The 21,746-nt window shown below is 44.0% G+C and overlaps 1 protein-coding gene and 1 long non-coding RNA gene across 41 annotated transcripts in view; one reads left to right on the top strand and one right to left on the bottom strand.

Moving 5' to 3' along the window:
• Positions 1 to 21,746, bottom strand: part of RTEL1 (regulator of telomere elongation helicase 1) — a 120,305-nt gene that overhangs the window by 12,658 nt on the left and 85,901 nt on the right. For all 40 annotated transcript variants that reach the window (XR_005227839.2, XR_005227840.1, XR_005227841.1 and 37 more), the window contains 4 exons: positions 18,446 to 18,541; positions 11,376 to 11,586; positions 8,088 to 8,225; positions 7,400 to 7,516 (listed from right to left, as the gene is read on the bottom strand). Coding sequence is in view for 37 of the 40 variants with exons in the window: in XM_043527143.1 (XP_043383078.1) it covers positions 7,400 to 7,516; positions 8,088 to 8,225; positions 11,376 to 11,586; positions 18,446 to 18,541 (562 nt within the window). In the remaining 3 variants the exon portion in view is untranslated. The remainder of the gene's footprint in view (positions 1 to 7,399; positions 7,517 to 8,087; positions 8,226 to 11,375; positions 11,587 to 18,445; positions 18,542 to 21,746) is intronic.
• On the top strand, positions 379 to 21,140 carry LOC119567913. The gene is made up of 3 exons (XR_005227845.1): positions 379 to 758; positions 1,641 to 1,699; positions 21,026 to 21,140. It is a non-coding gene; the product is annotated as an uncharacterized LOC119567913 (long non-coding RNA).

Genomic DNA, 21,746 nt, shown 5'->3' with positions numbered 1-21,746 from the left:
TGATTACTGCTAAGGACCACGTTCAGATGGCAGTTAAAAAGGAGTTTAGTTTGTATGAGCTAAGCTTACAAGTGTGATAGGAAGAGTTACCCTATTCATTTCTCCAAGAAATTCCCAGCTGATCTCAGGAATAGCACTTTAATCAGATCTACAATGAGCCACTGACGCTCAGAGATAAATGTTGGAGAAAATAAGGCCAGAGGGATAGGTGCAAAAAACACGACGCAACTACATTAATACATTTACTAATCTGCATTTCTGAAAAATATAAGCCTAACTTTTTGCTCTAGGCACATGCTGTGACGCTGAGGCCCATTTGTGGTTAGTACTCTGTGTCAGCAGGTCTGGTCGGGCCTGATGTACTCATCACACCTAGCACACTGTTGTTATAATCTGTATCTAAAAGGTGGCAAGTTAGATATCACTGGAAAACTAACAACTCACTGATCATTAAAATTCTTGTCTCATGTATGCACAGGGTATGTACGAAATGTTATGAATAGGTGCTAGAATTATATTCTTAAAAGGTGTTTGGCAAGCAATGCATAAGCACAGTCTGCTTCAGACAAAGAAAGGTGGATTTATCTCAACATACGTATAAGCAATAAACAGAGCCATCCAACTAACAAGGGGAGGAGACTGCTAAAATGCAAGTTGTCCTTTTCCTGCACACCAGTGGGGGAGAAAGAGCATGGAGCTTCTTTCACCACCAGACTCCAATTTACCTTCCTCACAGCCTGAATAAACTTTACTTTGAGGTATAGCCTTCAAAATAATCTATTTTAAAGGTTTACTGGTCTATAAAGATAGGGGTGGGGAACTGAACTGATAAGCAATTGAATCAAATGATTGTATACAATATTATTATATTATAAAAGTTTATAGAGTGAGGTCTTCTAAAAGCTAATGACACTGATGATTAATGTCATCATGAAACATCTGTATTAACACTATAGGAGGAAATATTGATACTTAAATGATATTATGCTTTAAAGCCTGTGACAAAACAGGGAGAAACAGGTTCCCTTCCAGACAGGAAAAAAGGTATCTACCTATCTTCTATCTAAATTAAGCATGGTGCAATCAAAACAATGGAAGCCCTATTTCCATGCAGGGGGATGGGAAGCCCACAAGAAGGGAAGAACAGCATGAGGTTATCCTGCCTCTTGAAACAAGGTAATTGAACTTTGCAAGACAGAAGAGAAGGTTTCTCCGTGTAGTAATGGAGGTTCTTCAAGACGGTTTTTACTGTGGGTGCTCTATTTTAGGTGAATCTACGTTCCTGCACTTGTAATCAGAGGTTTTCAGTAGCAGCACCAGATTGAGGTCTCATAATGGAATGGGGGCTCGTATTACAGGGTAAAGGTTGCGAAGAGCCTTGAGAAAGTGTTTAGTGGTTGGGTGGGAGAAGATGGAGAACCTGTCCTCTTTATGGTGGAATGCCGTGATTGCCTCTCACAGAGAGACCCGATCTGTTAAGTTCCAGTATATAGTCCAGTACCACTGGTAAAGTGGAGAAAGTTGCCATAATTTGTCTATTTCGGTACCATGTATTGAATCCCTTCCATTTGTGTAGGTAAGCATGTTGAATAATAGGTGGTCTGCTGTTTAAGAGAATGTCCCTTACCTCCTCTGAACAGGTCACTTCACTGTCTCGGAGCCATGGAACAGCCCTGCCTTCAGGTGGAGCCTTGCCGGTGTGAGTGTTGAATGTTGTTTGTTTATTTGAAGACTTAGAGCCACTGTCTTTAGTGCCTCTTCTCAAGTCAATGCTTTGAGTAAGCAATCATCCAAACAGTGGAATATTATGGACCCCTTGTTGGCAGAGGTGGGCAGTCACTACCATAAGAACTTTTGAAAATAACCATGGAGCAGTGGATAATCTGAAAGGAAGTACTTTGTACTGGTAATTATCTTTTCCCAGAACAAATCTGAGAAACCTCCTGTGTGAAGGATGTATCATTAGGTGGAAATGTTTGTCCTGGAGGTCGAGGGCCGAGAACCAGCCCCCTTGTTCTAGTTCTGGCATTATCGTTGCTAGCGTGACCATCCTGAATTGTAGGGTCTTCACAAACTTGTTGAATCTTAAATCGAGAATGGGCCTCTATCCTCCAGTTTTTTTCTGGGTTAGAAAATAATGGGAGTAGAAACCCTTCCTTCTGTGTTGTGTTGGTACTGGTTCTACTGCACCCAGGTGTATGAGATGGCTTAATTCCTGTTGTAGCAGATGTTCATAAGAAGGGTCCCTGAAGAGGGATGGGGAGGGAGGGTGGATGAGGGGGATGGAGGTAAATTGGATGGAATAACCAGTCTCAATGATTTCTAGTACCCATTTGTTTGACGTGATGATCTGCCAAGCTGGGTGGAATGGGGTCAGTCAGTTTCCAAATGGATGGGTAGTGGTGGACGGTTCCAACACTTGAAAATGTGGGAGGTATCTTGGGTCCTCGACCAAACCCTCAACCCCTGTTGTTTGGAGAGAGGTTGTTGAGACAGAGGGCTCAGAAGGGAGTGGTCTCCGCCATACTGACTCTGAAGTTGGGAGTAGGGCGCGGATCTTGTTCTTTGCGTTGGGTAATACTTCTCTTGTTTTTAATTTTGGGAAGGTATATAAATGCCCAAGGATCTGAGGGTTCCCCAGGAGTTCTTTCACATATGAAGTGACTCATCTGTCTTGGATGCAAACAGCTTCAGGAATGGAAAATCCTCGATGGCATATAGTACCACTTTGGGGAACCCAGTGAGGTGGTGCCAGGAAGCTCATTGCATGATCATGGATGTGACAATGGAACGTGCCGCCGTGTCTGCCGAGTCCAATGAGGCCTCTAAGGCAGTTCGAGCAAGAAGGTGGCCTTCCGAGATGGTTACTTCGAATTGCTCTTTTTTGTCCTTGGGTAGAAAATAAATAAGTTCAGATATTTTTGAATAATTAGTGTAAATATATTTGGCCATCAATGCTTCAGAATTGGTAATCCCAAATTGTAGGGTTGCTGACGAGTAGGCCTTATGTCCAAAAAGTCTAAGCTCTTCCAGTCCATCATACGGGGTGGTTCTGGAGTGATGTTGTCTGCCCCTTTGTTTCACAGCCTCTGCCACCAAAAGTGAAATCTCTGCAAGCGGCATGGAAACTTTTTAAAGACACCATAACAGAGGCTCAACTTAAATGTATACCCCAAATTTAAAAACATAGTAAGAGAAACAAAAAAGAGTCACCGTGGCCAAACAAAAAAAGAAGAATTCCTTGAGGGGTTCAACAAGCATGTGGACAGGGAGGATCCAGTGGATATAGTGTACTTAGATTTTCAGAAAGCCTTTGACAAGGTCCCTCACCAAAGGCTCTTAAGCAAAGTAAGCTGTCATGGGATAAGAGGGAAGGTCCTCTCATGGATTGGTAACTGGCTAAAAGATAGGAAACAAAGGGAAAGAATAAATGGTCAGTTTTCAGAATGTAGAGAGGTAAATAGTGGTGTCCCCCATGGGTCTGTACTGGGACCAGTCCTATTCAACATATTCATAAATGATCTGGAAAAAGGGGTAAACAGTGAGATGGCAAAATTTGCAGATGATACAAAACTACTCAAGATAGCTAAGTCCCAGGCAGACTGCAAAGAGCTACAAAAGGGTCTCTCAAAACTGGGTGACCAGGCAACAAAATAGCAGATGAAATTCAATGTTGATAAACGCAAAGTAATGCACACTGGAAAACATAATCCCAACGATATATATATATAAAATGATGGGGTCTAAATTAGCTGTTACCACGCAAGAAAGAGATCTTGGAGTCACTGTGGATAGTTCTCTGAAAACATCTGCTTAATGTGCAGTGGCAGTCAAAAAAGGGAACAGAATGTTGGGAATCATTAAGAAAGGGATAGATAATAAGACAAAAAATATCATATTGCCTCCATATAAATCCATGATATGCCCACATCTTGAATACTGTGCGCCGATGTTGTTGCCCCCTTCAAAAGAGATATATTGGAATTAGAATAGGTTCAGAAAAGGCCAGCAAAAATTATTAGGGGTATGAATGGCTTCCGTTTGAGGAGAGATAAATAAGACTGGGACTTTTTGACTTGAAAAAGAGATGACTAAGGGGGGATATGATAGAGGTCTATAAAATCATGACTGATATGGAGAAAGTAAATAAAGAAGTGTTGTTTACTCCTTCTCATAACACAAGAACTATGAAATTAATAGGGAGCAGGTTTAAAAACAAACAAAAGGAAGTATTTCTTCACACAACGCACAGTCAACCTGTGGAAGTCTTTGCCAGGGGATGTTGTGAAGACCAAGACTATAACAGGGTTCAAAAAAGAACAAGATAAATTCCTGGAGGACAGGTCCATCAGTAGCCATTAGTCAGGCTGGGCAGGGATGGTGTCCTAGCCTCTGTTTGCCAGAAGCTGGGAATGGGAGACAGGGGATGGGTCACTTGATGATTACCTGTTCTGTTCATTCCTTCTGGGGCACCCGGCATTGATAACTGTCGGAAGACAGGATACTGGGCTAAATGGACCTTTGGTCTGACCCAGTATGGCCGTTCTTATGTTCTTAAGGCTGCACTGGTAGAAATGGCACGGGTAGTGGCATCCATGGGTGCCTGTACCAGCCTTGTTCCTTAAAGACTGGTACAGGTCCTGGATGATATTTATGGTGTTCTGGTAGACCTGGTCTAGTAGCTGCATGAACAGGCAAGGAATGATGGGAGGAGTAGATTTCACCTTCATCCTCATCACTAGATAAAGGAGGAGCTGATCTGGGTGGTGTAGTAAGATGGCTCGGTACTGAGGAGTGGAGATTCTGGTTGCGAGGAGACCAGAAGATCTTTGTGGCGGAGAAACAGTTGCAGTACTAACAGCACTGATTCCAGAGAAAGCGTTGGTGGTGGTACTGATGCCTTTCGTGCGCTATTTACTGCGGAGCAGAAGGTGGTACCATCGTCTGTAGTGTTGTCAAGATGCTTGGTGTTGCATGTTTGAGCAGCTCTGATGGTACCGACGTCAGGATTGTAGGTCTCCTCTTACTGCCTTTTTCTGAGCCAGCCTGCCTAGGTTCTTTTATTTGTGAGACACCCATGGTACCGGATGGTTCCACGACCTCAGAGGTGAAGGTCTCCGTGCGGTTGGTATCGATGGGAACTATGAAGTCAGGGAACACCGCTTTTTGGCAGATTCTCGAGGAGGGGAAGTCAAAACTTGCTTCTTTGCCGCCTTCTTGGCAGAATGCTCCTTCCCCGGAGAGTGTGGAGAAGACCCTCTATCAGATGCGACCGTAGGAAACCATTGCCCTGGAGGGGTCTGTGATCCCAGATTGGATGCGTAGCGTAAAACTTCTCCATCACAAGAAGTTTTAGCTGTAAGTCTCTCACCTTCCTGGCACAGGGTTTCAAGTTGTGGCAGTGGGCGCACTTTTGAAGTGTCTCGCCAAGGCAGCAGACACACTGTGAGTGCCCATCAGAGACTGGGAGTGAGGAGCCGCAAGTGAGGCAATGTTTAAAACCCGGGAAGCTGGGCATGCCCCTCAAAGTATGGTTTCTCCCATGATGGAGGGTAACCATGCTACAGTAAGGGGTGTCCTAACAACTGAAACTTAAATTCCTATGATAAGAAAAAAAGGTGGGTTTTTTAAAAGAAAATAAACAGGGAAGGGTAAGTAATGATGAAGTAACTACTACTATTAACTAACTACTAATAACCAACCAATTAATATTGTAAAGTTAAAACTAGAGAAAGCTAAAGCACAGAAGTGCTGCTAAGTATGCCATCAAACCGAGGGCAGTAGAGAAGGAGCTGAGCGGAGTTGGTCACACAGCGCTATGTAACTGACTGAGGCGGCGCAAGATGGGGACAGTGCTTGTGAGACCCAACCAGGCACTGCTGCTAAAAATCTCCAATTACAAGTGCAGAGGTGCAGATGCACCTTAAGTGGAGCACCCACAGGGACATTCCTTGAAGCAGCTGCCATCTTTGGCACCCATCACTAGACAGACAAGGTAACAAAGCTCTTGCAAGCTGAGAAAGATGGGTCCTTCAACCAAGGGGCGGGAGGGGTTCTGAAGTCTCTGAAAACTGAATATAGGTGAGAAATCTGCTTAGGCAATGATCCTTCACCTAGGAAGACAAGGGAAGCCAGAACCTTGTACTTCTGTGAAAGGTCCTGTCTGAGGGAAAGTCAGCCATGGCTGGGAAGAAGGAAGATCGTTGAGAGAAACCATCTTGAACAAAGTCTGTACCTCGCTAGATTAAGTTTTAGACTTTTAGAGGTGTGTTTTCACTTTTACTTGCTTGTAACCATCTCTACTTTTATTCCTTTTAATTGGCACCACTTACTATCTCCATAAATGTGTTTTATTTTTACTATAAACCAACTCAGTGCTGTGTTTGAAGGAAAGGGTGTATTTACCCCAGTTAAGTTAATAAGTTGTGATCTGCTTTTGTCTTTTTAAGAAACAAAATAACCTTATTATTTCTCTGAACTGTCCAGCAGAGGGCTGGACATTGTAGAGCACACCGTTTTGGGAAAATCAGGGACTGGGAGCACACAGACACTCAGCGTGTGAGCTGCATGCTTGTTGCTGACTGTGAGTGTCCCAGGCTGGGAGCTACTGTACCAAGGCACTGTGAGGCCCTCAGGGTTACAGAGTAAAGGGTGACAACCTCTCACTGGTCTGGAGTGCACCCTGAACCCCATGGACACACATACATTACAAATAAAATACCACCACCAAAATATGAATACCCCTAAGCTTCTCCTTCCTAACCTTCATCACCTGGATCCATCAGTCCATCAGCCCTCATAGAGAGAGTGCTGATCACAACACATCATTCGTGTTGTTCTAGCCAGACCTTCAGCCACCCGCTGGCCAGGCTGTCAGTGGCACCTTCCTAACCAGCTTCATTTAACCCACCCCTCCTAAATTGCTCTCTTCTTGAAAGCCTGGAAAAACAGATGGGCTGCTGAGTGGCTGGAAGATTAACGGTTCCTGTGCTCAGATCATGTTTCCCACCCTGGAGGAAATCAGGTGCAAAGACACACTCTTAACTCAAACTTCTGACTTTAGGTGGTTATACCGGCACATACACTTGATTGAAATCACGTGCTTGGTGTTTCATTTTATACAACACTAGCATATTTTAGAGGCCTCAAAATCCATTTCCACTCGACACAACTTATTGTTTGCTTGTATTGCCAAAGTACTTAAGAGCCCCAATCATGCACGAGGCCCCCTTGTGCTAGGTGCTGTACAAACCGAACAAAAAGATGGCCTCTCCCCCAGACAGCTTACATTCTAACTGTAAGACAAGAAATCACAGATGGATATTGACAGACAACAGGGGAGTGGAAGAAAACAATCAAACAGGGAATCTGTATTGCTATTTCTTTATGGAAAGCGTACCTGTTCTATTCAGCCCAGAGGTCAGGTGGGATCCTCCCTTGTTCAGGTGTAGCTGGGAGTTTAGCTGACTGGATGAACCCTCTGAGAATGCTGTTTTCTGCAGACACTGCTTTTCCCCTATTAAATTAAACTAGTCAGTGAACAGGGAACTTCTGAGGGTTGGGGAGCTTGGAAGGTACGTGGAAAGCTGTTCATAGAACGATCAGAAACCTGGAATTTCCTAGTATCTCTCTCCTCAAGTACTGCACCTGGAAACCACCAGGTGCATTTTTTTGGTGAAGAGAGGACCAGGAGGATGAATATCAACCCCCCAACCCCCATGATCCCCTCCTTCTGCAGTCACAAAGCTTTCCTGGGTTTCAGGATGGCGTAGTCAAACCCTGTGTATTTTATCTAACTGTAATGAAAAACATCACACACACAGCAGGCATTGCCTTATTTGCAGTGTCTCATACTAAGAAGAACAAACCCCCTCCAGATTGGCAGGATTTGTGTTTCAGCCTCCAGGTTAATTAACTTTCTGTTTAAAAAAAAAGTTAACAACACACACACACTAACTTCCACCTTCTATATCTCATGGAGGGATACAGCTTACACAGTCCTGGAAATCAGTTGATGCAGATTTATTACCAATGCTTTTGAGCTGATGGAAAACATCTATTAAAGCACTCAGCTATATGTGCCTCACCTGCCTTCTTGGCCAACACCTCTCTCTCCTCCCGCAGGAGGCTGTGCTCAGGTTTGTAGCCACAGCCCACTCCAGTCAGACTACAGCATGCTTCATCAAACTGCTTTTTATGCTGAGGTCGAACAAACTGGTAAAATTCTTTCATTAAAGAAAGAGGAAAGAAGTTAACACATGCAGTTTATATATCCCAACACTCAAAATTCCACAGACACCTGATGCTGGCAGGACTTGCAGTTCAGACACCAGGTAAAATTTTCAATCTGATTTAGGAGCCTAAAAGAAAAGGTGGGTGAGGTAACATTTTTTATTGGACCAACTTCTGTTGGCGAGAGAGACAAGCTTTGGAGCCATACAAAGCACTTAAGTTCCATTCTCAAAAGTGACTGAGGCACTTAAGAGACCAAGTCCATTTACTCTCAATGAAATGCAGGCTCTTTCGTGCCTAAGTCACTTTTGAAAATGGGACTTTGGTGCTTTTGAAAATTTTACCCTATGTCACAGTTGCACATATTTATAAAATGATATGGACTCACTGAAAAAACTCTGTTACTGCAGCTATTACTACTAAGTGCTTATAAAGTACTTCTCACTTCTTGAGCTCAAAACACTTTACAAAAAGGTGAAGAAACTATGGCTTGGTCTACACTACATAGTTAGGTCGACGTAAGGCAGCTGCACCACAATGCTGCTTCTATCAAAGTAAGTGGCCAGCTACATAGATATGAAGTGAGCTGTAGCTCACAAAAGCTTATGCTCAAATAAATTTCTTAGTCTCTAAGGTGCCACAAGTACTCCTTTTCTTTTTACATAGACATAGTAAATCCACCTCCATGAGAGGCACAGTGCTCATGTCGACATACCTAGGGCGACAGTGTCTGTGTTAGCCAAGGGGGCTGACAGCTGGAGCCCTCCCCATCCCACCCCCGGAGCTGACAGGCCGAGCTGTCAGCAAGGCACAGGCTTAGAGCTGTTACTGCTTTCTGGTGACAGATTGCGAAGGGAGAGCCCAAGCCTAGCTGCTGCCCAGATTTGGGCTCTTCTCCCGCTCTCAGTCCCTCAACAAGAGGAGGCAGCAGGGACAGGGGGCTCGGGCTGTCCTCTCTCCCTCACTCCCAATTCCTCAAGAAGAGACAACAACAGGGCTCGCGGCTGTCAGCCCCAGCAATGGGGCTCACAGCAAGAGCTCTGCCTCCCGACGCCCGGCGCTGACAGCTCAGAGCCCAGCGGGATTGGGGGGGAAAGGATCCCCCTGCAGGCTGACAGCAGGACCCAGAGCAGAAATGGGAAACAACAACAGCCGTGAAACTGACAAGAATATCAATTTCACTGCTGGTAAGCTCCCTGCTGTGAAATTGAGCCCCCCTTGGGATCACAGCTGGGGCTGCCAGCAAGGGGGCGGGGGGCTAACAGCTGTGAGCCCACACCAGGCTGACCGCTTGGGCTGTTGGGGTAGTGGTCGCAGCTGTGATCTCCGTGCCTACAGCTCAGGCTGTCAGCCTCTGGGCTGCTGGGCTCCAGCTGTCAGTGTCCCACAATGCCCCACTTCAGTCGGTGTAAACCCTCCTGGTGAGGATGTGCACTGCTGACATAAGGAGCAAGTACAGACATGAACTATCGTTTTAATTACTGCTGTGACTGTATGTCGACTTAATTTTATATAGTGTACAAGCCCTAAGGCAGAGAGAATGGTTAAGTCACATGCCCATGATCATACAGCAAGTCATCAGCAGACCGGGGAATAAAACCCAGGTTTCCCCACTCATAGTCCTGTGCCCTCAATTGCTTCCCTGACTAATCATGATGTTAGAAAAGTAAAAGAGCACAGGCTGGAGACTCCCTTAGACCAGTCATCTGTTCCCCTGTTTCTGATTTAAAAAACAGTGAAGTGTGGGGGACATGAATGAACTATTAGTTAGGAAATCAAAAGTTGAAAAACCTGAGACTTACTGTAACACTGACTATTCTTATTGTGCTTGAAAAGGTTATTGCGTTTTGGAGAAAAGCAAGTGTAAGTGACAGCAACAGAGTCAGAATCAGCTGACAAGTGTTTTGGATTTAAAAAAATATTTTGTCCAAAGGAAAAAGAACCACAAAAACAAATAACTCGCTAGAGCATATGAGGAAGATATGAACATCATCAACTCAAATGTAAAGCACTGGAATTTAAAAAAATTCCACAGAAGACCTCTATTGCATCTTCCCAGACCAGATTCTGCCTCTCATCATCATCTCAGTCACACATTCCTTCAAAACCACTAATTCTTGCTTTCAATTGACCTAAAATAGTAACTTCTCTTATTCACAGCAACGGCTAAGAAATCAAAGTTTCGTAATTCTTAAAAATACATTGATACCAACTCTCATTCTGAGACATTAACAACAATCCAGGGCATGTTCTAGAACAATACAACATAATTTCTCATGGGCTGCCAGGACTCATGGGCTTCAGCCTTGTGCTATGCTGCAGGTGTATTATGATGCTATTATAATGTATGACATATTAAAACAAATGCCAGTACAGAATTGATAGGTATTCAGCAGTGAGCCATGCTGGTCAGCTCACCAGCCTTCCTTTCCAGCTCCCTTTCCACAGTAGCTGCCCATATCATTTACCCACTACCCAACCAGCCAGTCCCCTCCCATTCCTGTTTTAAAAGCTGTTAAATAAGATCAGTAAAAAAACATGGAAATTCTAACACGAAAAACTTCAACATAGAATTAAGGTAGCTCAGGTCCACTTCCTATCAACACAATCATCAAAAATCAAGAAAAACATCTGTTAAACCAAAATTACTATCCATGCTAACCTCATAGTGACATGCTTTACACATCCCAATCACCATCATTATCCAACAAGACAGTCTCCACAGCTCTAAAGTAATGTCACTTTCAGTTCTAACATCAAACCACCCCAATGCACACAATCAATTTCTCACAATCACACAGTCTTAGTCCCACGGTAGATCTGGATTAAGATAATATTTCCTATCGATATCAAAGTCTATACATGTATTAGCTGTGCATGAAAAGCATAAATTCCCTAACAATGTAAACTGTTTGTTTTATTTCATGTAACCAGAAGGCCTGTTTTAATATATAAGCTAACTTGTAATGGCTAGGTGGACTAATGTTTGTACAGCGCTTTGAAAATGTAAAGCCCTATAAAAATGCTAAGAATTATTAATGAATTTTTCTGCATTGTATTTCACATAGAAGTGCTTGCTTTGGGACAAGATCCCAAGAAAAATACCTGTGTCCCATAGGATACATTCAGGGAGACCACCATACCTCGCAGCAGGATATGCTTTTTCTGGTCCTCCATGAAAAGAGAGCTCATTTGCGATAACATGGCTTTGAAGTCATCAGTCCTCTTGTATTGCTGCAGAGCCTTTGAGAAGAGATCATAGTGTAACTGGCTCAGGGCTTGCTTTACTGTTGCAATGAACAATGTGGCCCTGGTCTTCTTTGGCTCAGCAGGGTCTGCTACTTTGTCAGCTTCCTGCAAAGAGGACACCAAAGTTTTTTGGTAAATGGGATGCATTGGAGAGATTAATTGAAATGGGAAGAAGTAAACCCAGGAACTTTGTTTCAACATACAGCACCTCAAGTAGGTGCAGAACGGTCATCATCAATAAAGTTGACATGAGTTAACTACACAGCACAGAACATAATGCAGTGCTTCTTAGTGACTAACATCCTGTTAACTCCATTATAAGCCATGGTAGTTGCTCAGAAACGTGCATTACCAATGCACCATCTCCTGATAAACAAGTTTCAGTGCTGCAGAAGGGAACACAAACCCAGTTGTGTCCGTCTGCTGGAAATTCACAGCTCCCTGGAAGAATTTAGCCATCCTCTGTGTGCGCGCAGCATGGGTTCTGTGAAACAGATGGAACTTAGCTCATCTTGGTTACTTTAGGATTCTCACACACACATGCAAGCAAGGCAATGAGATGAGTCTAGCATTGTAAAACTTATTTCCTCAATCACGAAAAGCAGGGAATTTGAAAAATGTCCCAAACCAGCCAGCTAAAAACAGTTATTTTGGAAGAGGAAGTTCTCCCAAAGGCCCCGCACTGAAAACTGAGATGATCCTTCCCTGCCTGTCCCAGTGCTTCTCCACCAGATGGGATATCATTGCTGGTAGGGTTTAATGCAAGGATAGGCAAACCACGGCCCGCGAGCCAAATCTGACCCTCAAGCTCCCGCTGGGTAGTGAGGTCTGGGGCTTGCCCTCCTCCGGCGCTCCAGCCAAGGAGCAGGGTCGGGGGCTGCTCCATGCGGCTCCCAGAAGCAGCGGTATGGCCCCCCTCCAGTTCCCACACGTAGGGGCAGCCAGGGCACTCTGCTCTGCACACTGCCCCCACCCCAAGAGCTGCCTCCGCAGCTCCCATTGGCTGGGAACCGCATCCAATGGGAGCTGCAGGGGCAGCGCCTGCGGACGGGGCAGCATGCAGAACCGCTTGGCTGCACCTCCGTGTAGGAGCCAGAGAAGGGACATGCTGCTGCTTCTGGGAGCCACTTGAGATAAGCGCCATCCGGAGCTTGCACCTCTGAGCCTGCCCCTGCACCCAAACCCCCAGCCCCAGCCCTGATCCCCCTACCTCCCTCCAAACCCCTCGATCCCAGCCCAGAGCACCCTCCTACACTTCATCCCCAGCCCCCATACCCCCAACTGGAACCTTCACTCCCCCCCACACCCCATCCCCCTCCACATCCTGAACTCCTCATTTCTGGCCCCACCCCTGAGCCCTCACCCCCGCCCTCCCCGCACTCCAACCCCAATTTTGTGAGCATTCATGGCCTGCCATACAATTTCTATTCCCAGATGTGGCCCTCAGGCCAAAAAGTTTGCCCACCCCTGGTTTAATGCTTGGCCACTGTAACTCCAGAATGGAAGCAGGAATTTCAGGAGACAGGCTTGTACAGCGGAACACAGTAGGGATTTTCCTAAGGATATAACTTATATTTCTGTTGGCAGTCCCCTAGTTATTCTATGACAGCAGCTGTGTTAATTGGGTCTGAATCATAGTGTGCTCATAAATCAAAACAGAATGCCTGCAGTATATTTTAATATACCCCTTCCTCATAAGCCTTTCCCCATGGGTATATCCCTTAGGGCAACAAATGGTGACTCCTTGGGGAATTCCAATACCTGTGTATGCAACAATTTCCCAGACTCTTATTATATATGCTCCTAAGACACTCATCCCTGTAACATCTGGGGTCATTCACATAAATTTAGATGTTCACCTGTTCCCTCCCTCAAGGAAGAGGAACAAACTCTAATCCCGTTCCTCACAGATTACTGGTGAGTGCTTTAGAGGAACTGAACTCTGGGTGGATTGCTTTCCAGGGCAGGCAGGCAGCCAGGTCCATTGCACAACTCTATTCTTAGGAGAAGGTTTGCCAAAAGAGATGAGTCTTGAATCACACCTTGAGGGCTACAAGACTGACTCATCATAATCTAGGTAGCAATGAATTCCACTGCTGAGGGCCCTCTGCTGAAAGCAACCTGCTTCCATTCCTGTTGGAGCCTGGATTCTGTCAGGCTCAGTATCCCTGAGCTCAACTGCCATGGTGGGATGTGGAGCAACAGGTGGTCATTTCAACAGTTAGTTCCTAATCCATTTCAGGCTTTGAAGATAAACATCGGTATCTTGAAACGCTCCAGAAATATACATAGGCTGTGTATAGTGCTCATATCAGTTTGTTTTACCTTGCAGGCAGACAGCTGCATGATGCACCTACTGTAGTTTCTTGAGTCATCTTCAGAGTGCACTGCAATAGCTCAGCCCTGAGGTGACAAAAGCATGGCTCACTGTGGCTAAGCCTACATCTGTGAAACTAGCATGCAATCTCTCTGCCAGTCTTGGCTGGTCATGCCTGACATCTGAGCCTCCATGAGCAGTGCAAAAGAACTGTGAGGTTGCCTGCCATCCTGAAATGAGCGAGACGATGGTCTCTACTAAATGGGCATTCGAAGCTACAGGAAGAGCCTCAAAATACTTCACCCTTTCTACTGACATTAATTATCTCAGCCCATCCTCAACTGAGCCCAGTATTGTCTACACTTGATAAGGAGGAGAGAAGGTTAGGTGGCAGTACCATCAATTCAGCCCCCCCCCCCACCTGAATATGCATTATAACGCAATCTTTCGTTACGTGATGGCTGCCTCATTCACCACACACCCTTTTCAAATATCTGCACAAATGAAGTAGAGGTCCTACAGTCACCCACCTTCACTACACAACCCTGATTCATTCCCAGACCATTATCAATCCCTGTGCACTAAATGAGGTAGGAATCCTGTGGAAAAAATAGTATGTAAGCATGTAATTGAAGACTGTACAATATAAAGCATCTCACAAGAGGGTCTAATTCAGATTTCACAAGCAACCTCAATGTGGGCATTCCCTACCAGCTGATTGCTTGACTTTGAAACCTTAATGTTCATTTAATGTGGCTTTTAAATGTAATTTCCTGGCTTTTTAAACTTAAAAATTGAAAAAACAAAACCAAAAATTCCACCATATGGAACCATATTGACTTTCACATGAGTCATCAGTAGGGTTAGGATCTTTAGATCCATAGCACAGTCCTCTACCAGTCAAGCTAATTGAAATAACTAGTAGCAGAAGATGGCTAATAACTTTAGCTTTGGTGGACATGCCTCTGGAGGGGGAAGGAGACACATACTTTGCCAGACACACACAGCTAGTTGCCAGACAGCAAAGGAATGATGAATCTCAGAGATAATGGGTTCAGTTCCAGGTCTGGTAGGGGATTGTGCTCTAGAGATTAGAAACCCTTCTGCCCCGATCCCCTCAGCCTTTCCCTGTCCTCCTCTTCTCCTATTCACCCTTCCCCAGCAACTGCCTCTGTACCTCGATGCTACTTCCTTTCCCGCAGCTCCAGGGTGTCGACAACCTTGCTCCTATACTTCCCCACACACTCAGCTCCTGTTCTTTCAATCCTGCTCCCCTCTCTCTCCCCCTTCCCCGTCTGCTCTCATCATTCCTCATCCTGGCTCCTGCCTTTCTCCTCACCTCTCCCGGGGCTCCCGCTCCTAACGCCCTTCCACCTAGGCTCCTGCCCTTGTCCCCCAGCTCTGCATCTCTTCCCACTTGTCCCTCTGTTCTTCACTACTCTGCATCTTCGAGTCAAGCTGTTTCCGCCGGGGTGTCAGTAGGGAAGCAACACTGAGAACTAAGGAGAGACATCTTAGTTCCTATGCCTTGCACGACAAAGAGTCCCTGCTAGGAGCAGCTGCAGGGAAAGTCCCGCTCAGTCTCTGCTGCCCTGCGCTACAGTTGCTCTGGGGGGGAAGGTGGATACACCATCTGATCAGCACACAGAATCTGTGAGGAGCTGGAACCATTTTAATATGGCTAAATGTAGATGTGTACATCTGGAGAGAGATGAATGTAGGGATGAATGATTGTTTGTAGAGAACAAAGAATGTAGGTCATATTTACAAGATGGGGGACACTATCATGGGAAACAGTGACTAAAAAAAGATGTGGGGGTCATGGTGGCTAATCAGCTGAACATGAGCTCCCAGCATGATGCAGTGGCCAAAAGGGCTAATGTGACCCTTGGATACATAAACGGGAATCTCGAGTAGAAGTAGAGAAGTTATTTCACCTCTCTATTTGGCACTGGTGTGACCACTGCTGGAATCCTGTGTCCCGTGCTGGTGCCCACAATTTAGGAATGGTGTCCCTAGCCTCTGTTTGCCAGAAGCTGGGAATGGGTGACAGGGGATGGATCCGTTGATGATTCCCTGTTCTGTTCATTCCCTCTGGGGCTCCTGGCAGTGGCCACTGTCGGAACACAGGATACTGGACTAGATGGACCATTGATTTTACCCAGTATGGCTGTTCTTATGATGTTGATAAATTGGAGAGGATTTAAAGAAGAGACATGAGAATGATTAAAGGATTAGAAAACATGCCTACCGTGATAGAAGAAGTTTAATCCATTTATCTTAAAGAAAAGATTATGGGATCACTTGATTACAGTCTATAAGTATCTACATGGGGAACAAACAGGGCTGTCAAATGATTAAAAAAATTAATCATGATTAACCGCACAATTAATCATGCTGTTAAACAACAACAGAATACCATTCATGTAAATATTTTTGGATGTTTTCTACATTTTCAAATATATTGATTTCAATTACAACAGAATACAATACAGTGTACAGTGCTCAATTTATATTTATTTTTTATTACAAATGTTTGCACTGTAAAAAACAAAAGAAATAGTATTTTTCAATTCACCTAATAAAAGTACTGTAGTGCAATCTCTTTATCATGAAAGTTGAATGTACAAATATAGAATTATGTACAAAAAAATAACTGCATTCAAAAATAGAACAATGTAAAACTTTAGAGCCTACGCTAAAGATTCATATGTCCCTTCATGCTTCAACCACCATTCCAGAGGACGTGTCCATGCTGATGATGGGTTCTGCTCGACAACAATCCAAAGCAGAGCGGACTGATACATGTTCATTTTCATCATCTGAGGCAGAGGCCACCAACAGAAGGTTGATTTTCTTTTTTGGTGGTTCGGGTTCTGTAGTTTCTGCATCTGAGCATTGCTCTTTTAAGACTTCTGAAAGCATGTTCCACACCTCATCCTTGTCAGATTTTGGACAGCACTTCAGATTCTTAAACCTTGGGTCGAGTGCTGTAGCTATTTTTAGAAATCTCACATTGGTACCTTCTTTGTGTTTTGTCAAATTTGCTGTGAAAGTGTTCTTTAAACGAACATGTGCTGGGTCATCATCAGACTGCTATAACATGAAATATATGGCAGAATGTGGGTAAAACAAAACAGGAGACATACAATTCTCCCCCAGGGAGTTCAGTCACAAATTTAATTAACGCATTATTTTTTTAACGAGCCTCATCAGCATGGAAGCATGTCCTCTGGAATGGTGACCAAAGCATGAAGGGGCATATGAATATTTATCATATCTGGCATGTAAATACCATGCAACACCGTCTACAAAAGTGCCATGCGAATGCCTGTTCTCACTTTCAGGTGAAGTAAATAAGAAGCAGGCAGCAGTATCTCCCGTAAATGTAAACAAACTTGTTTGTCATAGAGATTGGCTGAACAAGAAGTAGGACTGAGTGGACTTTTAGTCTCTAAAGTTTTACATTTGTTTTGTTTTTGAGTGCAGTTATGTAACAAAAAAATTGTAAGTTACACTTCCACAATAAAGAGATTGCACTACAGTACTTGTATGAAGTGATTTGAAAAATACTGGTTTTTATTTATCATTTTTACAGTGTAAATATTTGTAATAAAAATAATAATATAAAGTGAGCACTGTACACTTTGTATTGTGTTGTAATTGAAATAAATATATTTGCAAATGTAGAAAAACATCCAAAATATTTAATTTCAGTTGGTATTCTATTGTTTAACAGTGCGATTAATTTTTTTTAAAGTTAATCACATGAGTTAACTGCAATTAATCGACAGCCGTAGGAACAAATATTTAATAAAGGGCTCTTCAATTTAGCAGAAAAAGGTATAACATGATCCAGTGGCTGGAAGTTGAAGTTAGACAAATTCAGACAGGAAATAAGGCATAAATTTTTAACTGAGAATAATTAGCTATGGGAACAATTTACCAGGGGTCGTGGTGAATTCTCCATCACTGACCATTTTTAAATCAAGATTGGATATTTTTCTAAAGCATCAGCTCCAGGAATTATTTTGGTGAAATGCTATGGCCAATGCTACACAGGAAGATGATCACAATGGTCATTATTGGCTTTAGAATCTACGAGAATGCTCAGTGCAGACAGAATCTTCAGAAAATTTAGCTGACAAACTAACAAACCTTTACTGAATTTGTGCAAACTCCGACTTTTCAGACGCTTATAACTTGTCCAAATTTGGACATATTTTCCTAGGGATGGAAAAGGCACATCTCCAACACTAGGGTGACATCCCCGCCAAATTTCAAATCCGTGCTCCAAAGCCTGGAGGTGCTAGAGCTTTCTTCTTCAATGATTGTAAGATTTTGTTTTTTTACATGGGCAAAACAACTTATTTTCCCCTAACCTAATTCTTGGAAATGGGTGGACTATTGTAGCTGAAAATTATCCCAAAAATTCAATCTGAGTCAGACACTCATCTTGGAAATTTTTAGGTTTAATATTGGCCAAGTTATAAGAAATTGGAAACAGAGTCTTACACTGGAAACTTTTGGGCAACTTTAACTACAGGCATTGCTACTTGCACCGCCTATAAAACATATAAACAAACAATCTCAGCCTTTTTATCTCAGATTCCACTCTCATATAAACTGTTCAACACAAACACATACCACATTGTTGACTATTCTTATTTTCTTTCTTCCTCCTTTCTGCTCATCTGTTAACCTCTTCTCATACTGAAGCGAGAGCGTTGATAAACGTTTTGCCTGTAAAGACAATATTAAAAGGCTTTAGTTTATTTTGTTTCCCCCCTTCCTCTTCTTGTCATTTTCTGTAATAAAGGTAGTTAATCCCGCACAGTGATATGATTCCAAGGAGACAAAGCAAATCATGACAAACTGTGTCAATGGAGCATTGGATGAATTTCAGTTTCTGGAAGAGCACTCACCTACTGGATGATTCAGAAGACAGGGAACGAAGCAGAAGAACAAAGACAAGATATGGGGCAGTTCAGAGAGGAAGAACACATTCATTTGAATGTGTGGAATGGTCCTAACTAGAAAATTATGTCGGCATTACAGTGAGCGAGTGAGGCAGAGGCCACTCTTTTGTTCCTTCGTACTTCCTCCAGAGATCCTCATATCAAAGAAACAGAAATTAGAAAATAAACCTAACCTGTGGAGATTGTTTTCTGCCACGCAATCTTATTTTTTATTTTGAAATGACCATCGTATGTAAAACTAATTCAAAATATTCCCTATATACACATCTTTTACAATGCAGAGAGAGAACTGGACAACTGGCTGACAGAGAACTGCAAAAGTTTACATCAAGAGAAACTGTGCTCTTCCTTAATGGTTTAGCTTTCTTTCCCTCCCAAGGACTATTCTGTGTCCGCAAAGGTTATAAGGGTAAATCTGGCCTTGAGTTTTAAAGAATACCAGCGAGTCATGCCTTAATCCAGGCTATGAAGAGTCTTTAGCCAGTTGTATTTCCAGCGTTTCATAAAGCAGACTGTAGAGTACAGGGTCATGAATCTACTATGATGAAAACTGTAAGCATATGTAATTCTTAATATATTGATCCTTTTCAACTTTTTGAATTTATTTTATTTATTCAGAAGACAATAGTTTATTATAAACTGAATCTTGAGACAGATGGCTGAAAATTCAAATAAGGCTTTTTTTTAAAATCAAAGGTTGATTTAAATGTTAAAAAATACTATTCTGATTTTCCCCCCCACCCTGAGTTCCCTCCTTTCAACAGATAAATCAGACCAGGACACTGCCTAGCATGTTAAGAGTAAAAACCTAATGCAGTTATGCAGAAACTTTACCTTTCAAAGTCAGTCAGAGCAGGATTAGGTAACACAGCGGTAAAAACAGAAACAATGAGGAGTCCGGTGGCACCTTAAAGACTAACAGATTTATTCGGGCATAAGCTTTCGTGAGTAAAAAACCCACTTCTTCAGATGCATGGAGTGAAAATTATAGATACAGGCATAAATATATATTGGCACATGAAGAGAAGGGCGTTACCTTACAAGTGGAGAACCGATGTTGAAGGCCAATTCAGTCAGGGTGGATGTGGTCCACTCCCAATAACTGATGAGGAGGTGTCAATGCCAAGAGAGGAAAAATTGCTTTTGTAGTGAGCCAGCCACTCCCAGTCCCTATTCAAGCCCAAACTGACGGTGTTAAGTTTGCAAATTAATTGTAGCTCTGCAGTTTCTCTTTTAAGTCTGTTTTTGAAGTTTTTTTGGTTGAAGAATGGCTACTTTTAAATCTGTTATTGAACACCCAGGGAGACCGAAGCGTTCTCCTACTGGCTTTTGTATGTTACCATTCCTGATGTCTGATTTGTGTCCATTTATCCTTCTGCGTAGAGACTGTCCGGTTTGGCCAATGTACATGGCAGAGGGGCATTGCTGGCACAAGATGGCATATATCACATTAGTAGATGTGCAGGTGAATAAGCCCCTGATGGTGTGGCTGGGTCCTATGATTGTGTCGCTAGAGTAGATATGGGGATGCCTAAGGTAAGCGGCCACCAGCGTCATTAACTTCATGAACACCCGCGGGGCCGAACAGAGGCCAAAGGGTAGCGCCGTGAATTAGAAATGGCGCCCTCGTACCATAAAACAGAGGAAGTGCCTGTTCCTTGGAAATATAGAAATATGGAAATAAGCATCTTTCAAGTCAAGAGCGGCGTACCAGTTTCCTGGATCCAGGGAAGGGAGACCATGCGAAACTAACTTCTTGAGAGACTTCTTGAGACGGCACAGATCCAGGATGGGTCTGAGGCCCCATTTCACTTTTGGGATTAGGAAGTACCAGGAGTAAAACCCCTTTCCTTTCATGTTCCAAGGAACCTCCTCCATAGCCCCCAGACGCAGAAGGCTGTCAACCTCCTGAATGAGGAGTTGCTCGTCAGAAGAGTCCCTGAAGAGGGATGGGGAAGTGGGAGGGGGCGGGGGGGAAGAAAGGGCAAAAATTGCAGGGTATAGCTATTATGTCCAGGACCCAACGCTCCAACGTAACCCGCAACCAGGCTGAGAGGTAGGGAAAAAGGCGATTGAGGAAAGGCAGCAGTGGATCCGAGGAATTGGCTGGGGCATCGCTCTCAATCGTGCCATCAAAACGGGCGCTTCTGCCTTGCCAAATGTTTAGCCTGGCTAGGATGCGCAGGTGAGTAGGAGGCAGAAAGGCAGCAATGACCAAATGTAGAGTCCCTGTCCCTTCTCCTGACAGGTCCGGAATGAGGTTGCCACGACCTTGGTGTCGGGGACAGCTGGAATGGCTTACATGCAGACTGTGGTGTGTAGATGCCCAGAGAACAGAGGGTGGCTTTGGTGTCCTTCATCCCGTGCAGCCTCGCATCCGTTTAATCGGAAAACGGACAGCTCCCATCAAAAGGAAGGTCCTGAATGGAGGTCTGCATCTCCTGGGAAAGCCCAGCGGTTTGAAGCCAGGAGCTGTGCCTCACCACCACTGCGGATGACACCACCCTGGCTGCCAAGTCCACCGCATCCCACGCCATCTGCAGGGCGCAGCGGGCCACTGAGGTGCCCTCCTGCACCAGGGTGATGAATTCCTGGGCCTGATCTTGCGGAAAGGACTCCTTAAATTTATGGAGAGTGTCCCATAAATTGAAATTATAGTGGTCCAGGAGGGCCTGGTGGTGGTTTGCCACCCGAAACTGTAGACTTGCAGTGGAATAAATTTTTTCTTCCAAACAAGTCCAGCCGCTTGGCCTCCTTATTTTTTGGGGTAGAACTGGAGTGCCCCTGCTTCTCCTTCTCATTGGCCATGGAAACCATCAGTGAGCCGTGACGAGGGTGGGTATAAAGATATTCAAAACTTTTGGCAGGGACAAAGTACTTTTTCTCAGCTCGTTTTGAGGTGAGAGCACTGGAGGAGGGCATCTGCCAAATGGCTTTGGCAACTTTGAGGATCCCTTCATGCACTGGTA

The sequence above is a fragment of the Chelonia mydas genome, chromosome 13 (genome assembly GCF_015237465.2).
Source record: "Chelonia mydas isolate rCheMyd1 chromosome 13, rCheMyd1.pri.v2, whole genome shotgun sequence".
Taxonomy (NCBI): domain Eukaryota; kingdom Metazoa; phylum Chordata; order Testudines; family Cheloniidae; genus Chelonia; species Chelonia mydas.
This window is presented reverse-complemented; position numbering and strand designations above follow the sequence as displayed.